Source organism: Sceloporus occidentalis, unplaced genomic scaffold (genome assembly GCF_023333645.1).
Source record: "Sceloporus occidentalis isolate IW3139 unplaced genomic scaffold, rSceOcc1.0.p SCAF_5, whole genome shotgun sequence".
Taxonomy (NCBI): Eukaryota; Metazoa; Chordata; class Lepidosauria; order Squamata; family Phrynosomatidae; genus Sceloporus; species Sceloporus occidentalis.
Genome location: NW_028316985.1, coordinates 20986474 through 21002551, shown reverse-complemented (window position 1 = coordinate 21002551; position 16078 = coordinate 20986474). Strand labels below are relative to the sequence as shown.

The 16078-nt window shown below is 39.6% G+C and overlaps 1 protein-coding gene across 1 annotated transcript in view; it reads left to right on the top strand.

Annotated features, from left to right (window-relative positions):
• Positions 1-16078, top strand: part of IPO8 (importin 8) — a 56119-nt gene that overhangs the window by 27486 nt on the left and 12555 nt on the right. Inside the window, exons 15-21 of the mRNA XM_089527818.1 lie at positions 679-839; positions 2668-2793; positions 2995-3061; positions 5092-5217; positions 6870-6967; positions 7944-8039; positions 10315-10535. Of these exons, the coding sequence (XP_089383944.1) occupies positions 679-839; positions 2668-2793; positions 2995-3061; positions 5092-5217; positions 6870-6967; positions 7944-8039; positions 10315-10535 (895 nt within the window). The remainder of the gene's footprint in view (positions 1-678; positions 840-2667; positions 2794-2994; positions 3062-5091; positions 5218-6869; positions 6968-7943; positions 8040-10314; positions 10536-16078) is intronic.

The window sequence follows — 16078 nt, the reverse complement described above, 5'->3', positions numbered from 1 at the left end:
GTTATCTGGGGTCCCATATTGGGAGAAAAGTGGTATAGGAAAGAAAGAAAGAAAGAAAGAAAGAAAGAAAGAAAGAAAAAGATAGATAGATAGATAGATAGATAGATAGTCGTGAAAATGGTCAATAGCTGGGTGCGTGGCTATGTGCGGGTTGGTACTGGCTTAATTGTAATTGATTGACTTACTTATTGAATTTATACCTTGCATTTCTCCCTGGTGGCTCTTTTACTCTTATATGAGGATCTGGGATTTTGAATGCTAGTCATACAAATAAGCTTGAGGTGAAATGTTGATTGCTCTGTTGCTGCAAATGTCACACAAGTCTGATGACTTGCTAAAGTAGAGTTGTTGTCCTCTGCAGCTTTTATGAAAAAGAGGTTGGGGAGGAGTCTCTCCCAGGTGAAAAGTGGCAAGTTTCCCATATAGTCTGTTAGTACTCCCTCTTTTCTGCTGTCCAGTATCTTTTTCCTACCTACTCTAATAAAGCCTTCAGAAAGAGAAGGCAGACTAGTATGTCTGCATGTGGAACATTACTACTGGTGACAAAGTTTACTAACAAAGGAGTATAACTGTAGTCAAGAGATCCCTGGATCTTTATTTAGACAAGTTGATGCTATCATCATGACTGCTCTTTGAATATATATGCATATATATATATATATTTCTTTATTTCTCTAGCAAAGGAATATATTAAGCCCTACATCAGAGCTGTTATGCAGGAACTACTGCTTGTTGTTCGAGAGACTGAGAATGACGATCTAACCAACGTAATTCAGAAGCTGATTTGTGAATATAGCCAGGAGGTAGCAACAATTGCTGTTGAAATGACACAACATTTGGTAAGAGATAGCAGGGCTTGAATACAAAGGGAAAAAAGTGATTTTCTTTCTAGGGACACCTTACCAATTGGAGAACCAATTGGTTCTCCAATTTGATGTGCTGGCCTGGGAAAAGTTACTTAGTGGGTAGGGGCAGCGGCCATAGTGTGTGGTAATTTGGGGAGTGATTGTTAAAAAGTGTCCTTGGTCTGTTTAAACACCTTTGTCAGTTTCCAATTTAGATTACTACATCTGATCTTCAGGTTCAGAAAGATCATGCTGCACAAGATTCATAGAGTGTATTTTCTGCTACCTTTTCAATATATGGAAGAATGAAAAAAGGAAGAGGGATGAACTGAGTCATTTGAAGGGTGCAGATTTATTTAAGTATGCTCCAGAAATAATATCTTAGTCATGGTGAAGGGTAATAAAATCAAAAAGTTTATTTCCTTTTTTTAATAGGCTGCACAGACCTTTAGCAATTTGAACATAATAAAACTGAGTATTCTAATCCTTTTGCTTCATATCCTGATCAGTGCACTATAGTACCTAGTGTAAATTGCTAGAAAATTTTTGTAACCATTCCTGGGTTTTGATATCATTTAAGTTGTTGTTGTTATTATTTTCTTAATTCCCACCTTTCCTCCAATATAGGGACTCAGGACAGCACTTTGAATCTCTAAGATATGTCATAATAGATTTTTTAAATGCTTTAAAGTCATAATATGCTAAAAAAACCAACAACACCCAAACTCTTAATCTTTGAAATAACTAAACCTGGATTCTCCACCCTACCTTTTCAGTCCTTTACTTGCATTTCAGGCAACTGAATCCCATGGTTTCATCCTTCTTCCTTTTTTCCTTCTTCCATATATTGGAACTATTAAACCCATGGTTTATATGAATCCCTTGCAATGTAAACAGTGTTTGTATGGCTTTTAGTTTGCTTTCATTTATCTCTTACAGCTCTTCTCTCTGCTCTCTCCTGTGTTTAAAATTTTTTAAGCTGCTTGAAACAGAGACCAGTCAAGATTGCAAGATGCCATATATGTTGATGGCCGTATACATATTTAATTCATGAACTCAAGCAGATGCTTCCAAATTAGGCTTTTATTGTGTCATCCTCTTTTGGATAACAATGTCTTCCATTTGTAATTTCCCTCTGTTTTCTCACTATTACATCTTCCACAAAAAAATCATTAAAGGAGAAAAGAAAGAATAGTTTCACAGTGTCCTTTGGTAATGGTAGAAGCTACAGTGAGATCATATTACACCAATTTTGAAAGCTTTGCACAGGCTGCTAGTGAGCGACAAGGTTCAGTACAAGCTGCTGGCACTACAAAGCCCATTATAGTTCCAGACCAAGTACTCGAAGAGTTTCTCTTTCTAATACCAAGGTTTCAGGATAATGTAATTTCATCTCAGTGCCCCTTACAAAACCTGGGCTGTGGCATTCTGCACCAGCTACCATGGGGGGACCACCTTCAAGAGAATCCCCATGTAAAACACATGGATGTAATCCAGTTTGAGGCTCTTAGAGGATGGAATATTATGGAAAGATTGTCCCAGTCCAAGAGTGGACATACCTGGTAAACCATCTGGAGCTGGGCATAAGTACTCATTGTCCTTGAACAACTTGCACCTTCCGTAAGCTTCTAGACATATCCTCCAAAATACTCATCCACTCTTCCAGGGGAGGTGCTACCCTGTCCAGAGCAGATGGTTATCACTTAACCATGGCACAGAAATTACCCATTCAGAGAGCCTCCATTTTATCAGGATTCATTCTTCATTGTGTTGCTGCTCGTCCAACATCGTTTTATTTTAAAAATGCACTTGGTCTCTTTAGGCAGAAATATTTGGCAAAGTTCTTCAAAGTGAAGAGTATGAAGAAATGGAAGATAAAACTGTTATGGCCATGGGGATCCTACACACAATTGACACAATTCTGACTGTTGTGCAGGACCACAAGGAGGTGAGCCTTTTTTATCACTTGAAAGCCATCCAAGCCAATAGTATATCTTGTATCTGCCCCCTGGGACCTTTGCATGCAAATTCTCAGCTAATAATAATTTTAAAATAAAATGAAGCTTTGTAGGGAAACTACTCATTTAAACAAAGTATATATATTATTATGGTATGAAAACTTGATACAAGTGATTTTTTCCCTTTCCAGATAACTCAACAGTTGGAGAGCATTTGCTTACAGATCATTGGTCTTGTCTTACAAAAGCACGTAATAGGTATTGTTTTTAAAGCAAGTCTTCTAGAATATATTAGTTTGCTAGAAAATACTGATTGATTGTTTTTCTTATGGGAAAGAACAAAATTGTTCTTAAACCTGATACTAAATATTTTATTGCTCCTTATTTTCTGCTGCCTCCCTCATATTGGGTTTAAATCAGTAGATTGAATATCTGTTTGTCTTTGTTTCAATGATGCAGGAAGTGCCACCTTAGAATAACATAGTTTTTCTGTTGACCCCAGTACAATCTAGACTCCTAACAATGCCCACTTTAATTCCACATGTATATTTAAGGAAGGGAGTGTAGGATAAGGATAGGAGGGTAGCACTTGCACTAGTTAAGGTCAAATTGCAATTAAATTGGGTTCAAATTGCAGTTAAACCCCAGATCCACTGGGCGATCTAAGGAAGCTTGCCATCTTTTAGGTTCATTTTCACTTCAGTTTAAGAAAGGGTACCATTAACTATTAACTCGAAAAATTTATGCCCCAAAATGGACTCTAAAATCCTGGGTTAACTTATACACAGGTCAGTAATACTGCATAGAAAGATCCAGAAAAAAGCACCATCCAGTGTGCCTCAGTTGTGATTTCTGAAAGAGCTACCCAGGCAGGAGTGTTTGTGTCTGTGAAAGAGGTGATTCCCTTCTCAATCTGATGTTAAGACCATCTCTCCCCATCCTGCTCTGGATTTCTGCCCACTAAACACCCCATTTAACTCCTCTTCCTTCCCTTCTCAGTCCAATGTTAAAACCTTTTCTCCCCACCAAACATCCCATTTAACTCCATTTCAGTCTGAGAAGGGAAGTACTGTTAAGTAGTCAGGGGAAGTTCAGAGAAGGAGGGAGAAAGTGGTGTTTTACCCTTTAGATCCTTTGTTACCTGCCCCTAGGTTTTACTCTCGATGTATCCACGGGTCATATCAAAATCCATGATTTGCCCCTAAAACCTTCCCTCAGCTTATACATAAGGCCGACTTGTAGCAAGTATATACGATAACATAACAACATGAAACCTACAAAGGGAGTGATCAAGACTGTTAATGTGTTAGAGGGTTGAATGAAGAATCCATTGGTTGTCTTATTGTTATCATTTATTTATACAGCACCATTAGTGTACATGGCACTCCTAAAGAAGCCTGCCTACCTAGTTCTTTCTACTATTTCAAAGATAATGGGACAGAGTTCAGAAAAGTTACTTTTTTGTACTAAAGATCTTGGAATTCCCCCAAACATCATGGCCACTAAGCGTTGGCTAGCTTATCAAGGTTGGAAAGTTCCAGTGAGTGGCTGAAAGTATTGATTCCTCCTCTCCCATCCTTTGCCGTCAAGGGCTTCTTTTTTCACTGAGTATTGCTTGGGACCTGTATGTCTATCAGCTGGTTTCCTAATTGTATTCTAAATAATTCCTGCCCTCCCTTTAAATCTGTTGGAAATTTGTTCAAGTGGGCATTCTTGAATTTTTAAATGCTTGCTCAGTAAATAGATGTCAAATGTATAGCAGGAGGAAATATTGGGGGCATTTTGTAGAATGTCAGGTAAATTTGTTTTACAACTTTTATTTTTCTGTGCATCTACCAAACAAACCTTTTGGCTCTGAATCAAACCTGTGCAATGCAGTTAAGTACCTTACCATTGTGTCCACACATGACTTGATAGCCTTTCTGTAAAAATACCATAAGAAGAAAGGATAGTAGAGCATATTTTTTGAGTTAAAATTGCTGCACAAATAATTTATGACTACAGTGCGCCCTTCTTTTATGCGGGGGATCCGTTATGGACCCCCCCCCCCGGAAAAGAAAAAGCGCATATGCTCAAGCCCCATTAAAAGTAATGGGACTCGTGCTCGCAGTGGTGTGCGGCGGTGCGTGCATGTCATGGGCACACGTGCCATTGTTCTTTCCAGCATGCACCACCGTTTCTTCCGGCGCCTGCATATAATGCGGGCGCACTGTAGTAAATACCTCTGTAGTTTGTGTGGAATTTGTAAATCTCATCAGATCTCTCTGTGTTTTTTTCCTTCCATTCAGAATTCTATGAAGAAATCCTTTCTCTAGCGTACAGCTTGACATGCCATCTTATTTCACCACAAATGTGGCAGCTTCTGGGTGTCTTATATGAAGTGTTTCAGCAGGATTGCTTTGAGTACTTTGCAGGTAATGAGCTTTGTAGTCTCTTCTGAAAGGAAATTGATAAATGTTATAATAACCCAAGAGACTGAAGCAGTAGAGATATACAAGTAACACGACTGATGGATAATGTTGGCTAGAAGTAGTTTGGAAAGCTATGATAGAGTGTGTCAATTGTCAATTTGTCTCAGCTGAGTGAAAGCAACCTTGAGATTTTTTTTCCTCACTGTTCTATGTTCAGGGTTGGATATGCACTGGAGAGCCCTTGTAAGCCCGTGTGCACGTCTGTACATATTCTGAGTCTGGATAAAGTGTGTGTACTGGGTTAATTTTGCATTATTTCACTTAATTTGTATGCTTCTTTCTCATTTTGGTAATTATGAGGCGAGATGGAAGTCTGTTTAAGTCCCACCCCTTGAACTTACTCAGCTACTCATCTGTCTTTAGAAACTGTCTCTACATTTCCACCATGTGTCGGCAGATTGGAAAGTTCTATTGAATAATAATAATAACAACAATAATATTGTTATCAGTGCCATGGGCATACACATGTGTACACAGACCTCAGACAGGGTGATTTTAGTAGACTGTGTGTAATGGTTGTATCCAGCATAAAGTGGCAAAAGTAGAGTTCCACATGCAGAGCTGTTGTCCTTGCAGCTGCACATTAAAGTGAATAGTGTACAAATGCAGATTATGCTACATGATGATGGCTATGTGCACCCAATTCCTATATATACATTGCTATCCAGTATAGAGATTGTATAATGGAAGTGGAACATAACTCTGCTGTAGGAGCACTGATGTAGGATCTTCAGCATTAATGGATGCTACTAATAATGGCACCTCAGTGCGAAATAAAACACTGAATATACTGTTAAAAAAGCTAGCTAAAACAGCTAGCTCCATCTCCACCTCATCATGTCACTGCATTTATTTGCCAACTCTTGTTCAAAGGATTTGGATAAGGAAGGTTATGGTTCAAATTGGTACTGAAATGCCAAGATTACAAGCTGCTGTTGCTGTTGTTATGTTCCTTCAATTATTGACTTCTACTTTTGGCAAGCCTATTCTATGGTTTTCTTGACAAAGTTTATTCAAAAGAGTTTTGCTACTACCTTCCTTTGGGGGAGAAAGAGCGTGAATTGGTCAAGATCACTCTGTGGGTTTTTATGGCTGAGTGAGGATCGAGTCCTGGTCTCCCAGAGTCCTAGTCCAATACTCAAACCATTATGCCACACTGGCTCCCATTACTGGCCGGCATTGGGTAAATCACTTTCTCTGAGCTTAACCTATTTTACAAGCAAAGCTTGGAAACGTTATAGAAGCAGGTGAACACAACTCTTAGAATTCCTCAGCTGGCAAGGCCTCTGGCTATGTGGCCTATGGGATTTAGGGAGTTGTAGTTCAGTAAAGTTGTTGTGAGGATAAAATGGGATAACTTCCTTTGCATTTCCCTGTGGATCTTAAAGGAAAGCCAAAATATAAATATTTTGTACCAGATTTGCATAGACTATGTAAAATCCCTGTTTATTTATTTAAGAGGTTTATGTTGAAGGAAGAATATTCCAGAATCACAAATTAACTCACTGGGTAGTTTAAAAGAGAACAACAACAGCTATTCAATGGTAAATCTCCACTTGTTGTCAAAAATAACTGTTTTGCTTTTCTCTGTCTAGATATGATGCCTCTCTTGCACAACTATGTCACTGTTGATACTGACACTTTATTGTCAAATCCCAAAAACTTGGAGATAATTTACACTATGTGTAAAAAGGTAAGCTTTACAATTGCTTATATTTTTGCCATACACATACCCAAAATGAGTGTGAAAATGTATGTACTGTGTAGCATAAGAAAAAATGCACCTCTTTAAACGATCCTTCTGCTACCACCAATTAAAAGATAAAGGCCTATTTACATAAAAAAATCCTCTGCCTTCTAGTGAAAAGAACACAGAGAGGAGGGCCATACTAATCTTCTGTCGGAAGGAGTAGCCACTAAGAAGTCTGTCTTGTGTCCTCACCAGAGAGGCCTGTGAGGGTGGTGGGACTGATTGAAATCCTTCAGCAAATATCATAAGATTCAATCAGGCTCATAGGAAATGTGAGGGGAGAAGTGGACTTTCAGGTTGTCTGGATCTAAGCCATATATAAATGCGAGCTCTATCAGGAGTGCAGGCTGATGGCTGTAATGTTCGTTAGTCAGTGAATCTGCTCTGTTTAGTCTCATCTTTAACATACCAACTTTAAGGTTTAGCGCCTTGGATAGCTCCTTTAAACTTCTAATTAAAACCTAGATTTATAATCTTACTGATATGGAAGCTACCGTTCACCTCTACCTAATATCCACAAAATGTTGTCTGTCACAGCAGCATCAACTTAGGCCAAGTAATGAGCCAGGCTTTGTTGTCCCCTAACCAAGGCTGAAGAAAGATTCAGAATGGATCTGGACAAACTGTGTAATCCAGAAACCCGTGGAGCTGAGAAACTATTATACACTCCAATATCTTGCCTAAGAATAGAGACTGGCTAGAAACCGTCTAGTACTGTAGGGTTAAGAGAGAGGCTTCAGAAAATGTAATGAAGAGTGTCTTGTCAAATGTTACATGGATTACGCAGAATAGTTTCCACATGTGCACTGTACCAGCTTATCTGTATTAGTGTCTTTTGTGTCAGTGTTTACATTTCTCAAAGGAAATTGTCTTTGCCTTGTCAGCTATTCTCTAAATTTGTCATGGGTTTTGTTGCTAGGTATTAACTGGCGATGCAGGCGAAGATGCTGAGTGTCATGCAGCCAAGCTCTTAGAGGTCATTATTCTTCAATGCAAAGGGAGGGGCATTGATCAGGTAATGTGCTGCACACACCTTTACCTTTCTTGTATTATAACATGTAAATATGATACTGGTTGGAGAATGACATATCTGAAAATAGGATTTAGATGGGCTGGGGCATATGCTAAGAAGTTTTTTTTCTTCCATTGTAGTATGTATGCACAAAATAGTTTCATACTTTAAATCCAGCTTCTGTCTGTATCTCTGGGATCTAAAACACAATTTTCTGGGGCAAACTTGCAATGAAGCTTGTTTGAACTGATAAACTAATCCAAAAAAGACCTCTCAAACCTTCTTGTGTCATGACTTGACTTATGTCGTCTTTTAAATAACTTTATTCATGAAGAATCCAAATCAGTTAACAATAATTAGAACAATGTTACAATACAAAGATATCCCCACAAAGAAAAGCAATACGGAAAAGTCAGCAAGGCTAAGACCAGCAGGGTAAAAATAAAGGCATCCACCAAATCAGTTTCCTAAGACCAAAACATTTTTCTATAATGGAAGGCCTTCACTTCATGATGAACACTCATTAACAAGGGTGCAGGATAGGCAACTGAGAAGACTATTTCTAATTCTAAACAAGTATATTTCTGGGATTGTTTGGACATGCAACAGGGCCTGACACCTGATCTGTTAAGCAGTACCTCTTGTGTGACCCACTGTTTCCCTTCTCTTTTTGTGCTGCTTCTGTCATGGTCTGATACAGGGGGAGAGGAAGCTTCCTCTCCTAATTTTCTTCCTGCTGAAGATGGTTGTGGTAACAGCTGATTTGCTGATGATCAGAATGTTTTTTTTACTTATTACAGACACCAGATGGCGCAAGGTGTGCTTTATTTCACATGTGTGTGTATGTGCCTTCACGTTGCCTTGTGGCATCCCATGACTTTCATAGGGTTTTCTTAGGCAAGAAATATTGAGAGATGGTTTTGCCAGTTACATCCTTTGAAATGTATCCTTCAGCACTTGGTATTTGTTGGCAGCCTCCCATCCAAGAGCTGACCTGGCTTAGCTTCCTAGATCGGATGGGATCGGGTGCCTTTTAGCCCTTATTTGCTATTTAGAATATTTTTTCCTAAAATAAATTATTTAGATTTGGTTTATTTTACAGTATTTAGTCCCTATATACCACCTCTGCCAGTCTGGTTTTCTGCTTCCCTCGTTGCTTGCCAAGGCTTCTGAGACTGATTCTTCCATTTCTAAAGTCACACAGATGTGACACAAAAACAGCCTAGGAGCTACATTCCAGCCCAAGACCAGATTTGCCCTACTCTATGTAGGCGCGGTAAAAACTGCTGAAAAACGGCACCCTGCCAGCGCCTGTTTTTCCACCGGAGGGAAGCCGCAGCCGCCAAACCACACAGCTTCCCTTTGGCGGAAAAAGAACCAGTGAAAAGTGGGTTCTTTTTCAGCCGTGAGGACACCACGCGGCGCTAATGTAACAATGGCAGTGCCCATGTATATAGGGCTCCACCATTATTACGCCCTCGTCACATGCTGGGGTTGCGGGGCATATGGTCGCTCTGCCCCCAGGCAACCCTAACATGCGACGAGGCATCACTGAGGGCCCGTTTGTACCAAGGTGTAGATAAAATGGAGCTGCATTTCTGTTAGATGGTATAGTCATTTCGCTAGTTACATGTGAAGCAAAGGCTAATGAAACCTTGCTTCTCAACCTCTAAGAATTCTTCTGCCCTCTGAGACTCCATCAGATCTAGCCTTTATATCATTACAATGGTAAGAATTGAGACTCCCCCCCCCCCCTTTTTTTTTTTTTAGGAATAAAAAGAACTGTGATTTTTTTGTAAATAAAGTTCTGCGGCCAGTATCACTTTCTGTACTTATTTGCAAGAATAAGAAAGTATTTCTGTTTCCATTGTAACCCCACAACCATGAAACCTATACACCTGAAATGTGTGAATTCTATAAGTTTCCTAAGGATTCTTTTGCTTTTACTTAATGAATATTGGGGAAAGAGAAAAACACTAGCAACAAAATAAAAAAGGGAAAGGAGGAAAAGGAGAAAAGGGAAAGAGAAAATTCCAGTTTGGGAGTTTTCCTAGCCTTGTGAAGCTGGATACTTCTGCTGTGACCATATAATTTCCCTTAAAGCTCATGTATGGAAAAGCATGCAACAGGGTATCTTTTCATGAAAACGAATTATATTTGACTATAGCAGGTTGGGGAATGAATCTTTTAAAATCCCTGGAAAAATTTCTCTAAACTTGTTTATTTTGTCCTCTTCCCTTTTGTTGCCTCACCCAACATCTCCTTTGTCTATCCCCAGTGTATCCCTCTCTTTGTCGAAGCTGTTCTAGAACGCTTAACACGAGGAGTTAAGACCAGCGAGCTCCGCACCATGTGTCTGCAGGTTGCCATTGCTGCCCTTTATTATAACCCTGCGCTCCTTTTGCACACTTTAGAGAACATCCGATTTCCTCACAATCCAGAACCTATCACTGCACAGTTTATAAATCAGTGGATGAATGATACCGATTGTTTTCTTGGGTAGGTGTCAATGTGCTTTTTTCTCCTTTTCTTTTTTAAAGTTCAAGGATTCTTGGAAAGTGACTTTTTAACTTCATTTTCTTTGGGAGTGCAGGGGTCTTTGAAAATCTCAAATATTTAATCCCAGGTTTCAGAGATTATTTCCCAAGCAATTTACAGTTAAAATCCATATTACATTGCATTTATAATTACTTACCTGTTGGTGTGAGTAGAAATGAGGAGTCAGCTGTGGAATCAGGTACTATAGTCTAGATGCCTGGATTTTCCTTCAGAGGGAGTAGAACTTGAAAAAGTTACATTTTTAGCTAGTTGATTCTGAGAGTTTTAGTCAAAAAGGTAACTTTCCCAAATTCTGAGGGGAAGGGGGCAGATGTTGCAGGAGATGGACCTGGCAGGTGTTTAATGTTGTCCTTCCACAGATTTGCAGAATTGTGATATTCTGGCTAGCAACAATAATATAGAATGAGTAATTAAGACAATTTATAATAACCAAAGCGCAGGAAACTATGGAATTCTAAAATAAAAGCCAATAGAAAAGTGAGCTTAAAACATGACAAGAAAGCAGTTAAAACATTAACAGTAAACACTGGTGAGAATATAAAACAACAAATCTTGTGGTCCAAAATGTGATATCAACATGTCTGAACACAGTGTCAGAAAGAGACGAACTTGTTTTGAGAGAGAAAATCCACAGCCTGCAGGCAACTGTGGAAAAGGCATGGGCCCAATACTGCTTTGAAATGGTTGGGACACATGAAATGACCCCTCTGCAGAAGATCTTGAGCCAGGCTCTTTTGAGAACCAGTAGCCTTTCAGATATCCTGGTCCATCGCTATTTAGGATTTAAAGCCATTGTATTCGCTATTAACATGTATTGATGTGAGAACTGTACAGTTAAGAAAGAAGAGAGGAAGAAAATCCATTCATTTGAGATGTGGTGCTGGAGAAGAGTGCTGAGGATTCCATGCACAGCCAAAAAGACAAACAAATAGTTCCTAGAGCAAATCAAGCCAGAAATTTCCATGGAACCAAGGTGACAAAACTGAGGCTCTTTTACTTTGTGCACATCAAGAGAACGCACAACTCACTGCAAAAAACAATAATGGTAGGAAAGGTGGAGGGAAGTAGAAAGAGGAAAGCTGCATGCTGGATTGATGGACTGTATTAAGGAGGTCATGGGTATGAGTTTACAAGAACTCAGCAGAGCAGTGGAGGACAGGGAGTCTTTGAGATGTCTCATCCACAGGGTCACCATGAGTCAAGATGGACTCAAAGGCCATTAACAACAACAAAAACATTTTCCCAGAACAAACAGGAAGCTCATGTAGCTGTTTTGACAAAGGTAGTAATGTGATCCAAATAATCAGCTCTAGACAACAGTTTGGCTGCCCTATTCTGTACCTGCTAAATTTGCTAGACATTTTGCAGAGGTGATTGTGCTTTAAAAATTGCAAAAATCTAGTTAGGATGTAATTGAAATACAGATCACCATGGCCAGATCTGAAGTTTTAAGTAATGATACTGTCCAACCCTTTTCCCTACCCAAGAGATAGGGGCAAAAGCTGCTGCTAGAAACCTTATATTTACTTCATATTTCCAATTTATGGACTTTGAGAAGAAAAGGCACCAGTTGTTGAAAGTTGCATATCTTCTAGTTCTGTTGACAAATTTTCCAAGTCTCTGCTAGATGTCTTGCATATGAAGGTTAGGAATGTCCTCATGTTTCTTTTGGGTTGTACCCATATTTGGAGAGATCCAGGGGAGGTTACTCTCCCCCCAAAAGAGGAGGCTGAAATGATTGAGAAGAACAAAATGATTTGGGAGGAGTAGAGTAAAAAGACACACAATTGTAGAGGATGGGGGCTTTTTTTCTTTAATATTGACAGTGACTTTGAAGAGTATTTTTTTTCTCTCTTAGGAGAAACAAGGAAAAGAAAGGAAGGATTGGAAAAGTAATGTGCATTTTATGGGCTGACCTTCAAAATAGAACTGAAACAGCTGTATGGAATTCAGGCATGGGGTGGCATTTTGGTCCAAGGAATTCAGGCATGGGATGGCATTTTGGTCCAAGGAATTCAGGCATGGGATGGCATTTTGGTCCAAGGAATTCAGGCATGGGATGGCATTTGTTCCATCCCTAAGGATAACTCTTTAAAGCTTCTTGACCCATAAACAAGTTCCTATTTGTGTAGCATCTGCCTATTAGTGTTTTCCTAGTGTGCAGCATTGACCAGCAGATGCTACATACCCTAGTAGTGGAAGATGCAACAATGAGGATTTAATACTATTCTTCCCCATGTAAACAAGAGATTCATACAACTTGCACTTAGTGATAAGTAGATCTGGCCATATGGCTCTATTTTAGCAATAAGACATTTAAGGTTATACTTGAAGATATATTATTGCTAAATTTTATTAAGCAACTGAGTCCCATACTGGGAGAAAGGCAGGATATACATTAATAAAATAAATATAAATATTCAGATCAGAAGTTGTTTTCTGTGGTTTACTACTGTAAATAGCAACAGACAGTAGTCCTTCAAAGCTGCTACCTAGGTAGAAGCCTTTAATTGGAAACAAAACCCATTAATTACTGTGGCTGCCTTGACATCTTGTAGTATTTGCTCTTGTCTTGAAGTTGACTGCAAAACATTATAGTGTCACATAAATATAGTTTTAACTTGGCATTTACTGTTCTGGTATGTTGTAAAAAAACTATTACATTCTGCGATTAGGGGAAATATTCAGCTTTTCAAAGTATATTAGCTTCAGTATGAATTTAGGCATGAAAAGGCTTTCTGCTTCTGACACGAGAATGCTGTCAAAGAGTTAATTTTACATGCTTTCCCCTCTTTGGATGATAGTTTGTGCCATTTTCACTTAACCTGAAGATTTGGGGCAGACGTGGACAGCTTAGTCAGTCTCACTTTGCAGTTGTATTCACAATCTTATCACAGGTATACACTTCTGGTTGGTTTGGGTTTTTTTAATAAAAGAAGAAAACAAAGCTGGAATTCTCAGGCTTTCGACAAGTATGTTTTCGCCATAAAAAGAATTTGACAAATGTTTACGATCCCCAACTGGGAGACAGTGCAGTATTGAGTAACATCTTAACAGATTCTGCTTGGTGGCAGTGACCACTGAAAACTATTATAGCCCCAGAGTAAAGGCCCTGATGATCCCCTTCCCCAAACAGTGAGAATGGTGATTGGTACTTGCTGTGGGGTGGAGATCATTCCACCTCTAATGTTGACCCCATTTTTTGTTTCTTTCAACTGTCTTTCCTCCTTTAAATCAGCCACAATTGAAGCTGCACAGGTAGTGCAACATCTACAGAAGTGGTAATGCCGTAATTTCTGAGAGCACTCTCTAAGGATGAGATCTCTGCCTGGAAGTGACTGCATTTCTGCTTCACAGAGAAGCCATGCATCCTGGACAGCTTCAGTTATGGAAGGAAGAAGGGGAAGAAAGGGCTGTTTAAAGAAATAATTAATTGATTGTCCCTTTTCAGGAGTAGTGGAGGCGACTGCAGTCCCCATTTGGTTGCGATGAAGAGGGAACCTTTCTAACAGTTTTTACAGTAGGACACTAAAATTAATGCATTAACACACAGCATGGAGTGTATCATTTCACAGTCAGTTAACAGGAGAGGAAGTTGGCTTGCAGGTGGTGTGGAATTGGAACAAGGAGTAGAGTATCATTTTTGAGGAGTAATGTTCCAAGCTCTGATTTGACCTGTGAGCTGAAGAGTAGCTGGTAGTTGCACGCAGAAGCACATGTTGACCATATTGCATTTTCTGCACCCCATGGCATTGCTTTCTATGTATCTCCTGATGATCAGGGAGGAATGCTTCATAAAGTTTCTGAAGGGGGACCCTTCTAACTCCATACGGTTATTATTAATGATGGTAGACTTGGTTGACCCATACATAAATAGATACTGTCTTGCTTCATGGTGTCCGTAAAGACCACACTGGTTTCACATATCCAGTTGTTTGAGTTGTGCATGCTTATAGAATAAACTGCAACTGTTCTCAGTTTATGGCCTATAAAGAGCTGGTGGATTTATGGTAGTCGAAAGTATGGGTCTTTTGCTTTCATTGTGCTTCATTACTTTGCCCAATTTCTAAGTGATTTCAGCAGTTGGTTGTTGAAGAATGCATATGATCCGAAAGCTATCTCTTATGTGGGTTGCCTTGCTGAGTATTCTTTTGATCTAGAAGGCAACTGTGAGGGAGTGGTTTTGTTGTGGCAGCCATACCAATGAGGTAACCATAGCTGTATGGTGGAGCACATGCTTTGCACTCAAAAGGCAACAAATTCAGTCCCCTAAGCAGACAAAACTGGGCTTGTTGGGAAGGAGAAGCTTGTATTCCCTTCTTTCATGAATGTCTTGGTTCATGTTTGGGCTCAGTCACAGATAGTTGCTAGGGAGGAAGCAGTTTAATCTGAGCTTTTATCGGTAACAGAAGCTAAGGCAGAACCAATAAATCAAACACAGTCTCTGAAGGCAACCTTGCCTGGAAGGATTTTATGCACAGGAGTGAAGTCAAAGTTAGTCCAAAGGTCTGAGACCCAAACAGAGCCGTCAGCCAGTACAAAATTCAGGGTTTCTGGTATCTGGAGCAGAATCACAAGAACACCATGCCAGAAAATCAGAAAGTTGGAAGTCTGGAAATCAGAAAATTATTTCCAACAGGAGACATGAGTCAGAGCTGTCTCCTAAATTGGCTGCAGCCAGCTGTCCTTGATTAAGGGAACGCATCCCTTTGCTTGGCCTGAAGCCTCAGAGAAGGTCTTTGTTCTGCTCTCTTCTCTGACCACTGGGTCTGAGAGCTTGGGGGCCATGCTCCTCATCTGATTGTTCCAGTTGTTCTAGTGGTGCGTGTGTTTGATCGTGATCAGGTGAGTCTTGGCTCAAGTGTGTCTTGAGGGTGCTACTCCACAGCTGGAGTGGAATGAGCTAGAGAATTGTTTTCATGCCCAGAGTCTGAGTCCTGGGTCATGACAGTGAGAAATAGACAGTTCTCCTACTTCTTCTCATCCTTTACCTCACTTGAGTTTTTGGGGTTATCACTTATTTACTCTAGACTTTTTTTAAAATCCTAAAATCCCAGGAGAAACTTGGGGACATTTCTGTTCTGTGCCACACTTTTCCAGGCCTTGCAAGCTTTTGACTCATCTGTTGAAACTCTCTTGGTCGCTGTTTAGTGATCTCCCTCCTACTAAAACTCATTTGGGTTTATCCCTGTTGTTCTTGAATTTGTATATTCTCCCCAAATCCTCTTGTGAGTTACTTGATGGATCTACCAAATAGTGGTTTTTTAAAAAATTGCAGTATCTTTCAATTTTAAGCTCATTTGCAGTATAAATTTGATGTAGAGGCACATACCTTGAATGCTAATAACCTTTTCAGTAAAAGCAGGCGTTCCTGTCTTTGATTTTTGTGTGTTTTTGTTTAGCAGCAGACTTCTTGCGAGTTACAATTTTCTGAAGAAAGCTAAGGTGGTGTTAAAAAGTCTTGAAAACTAGCTGGTCAGACA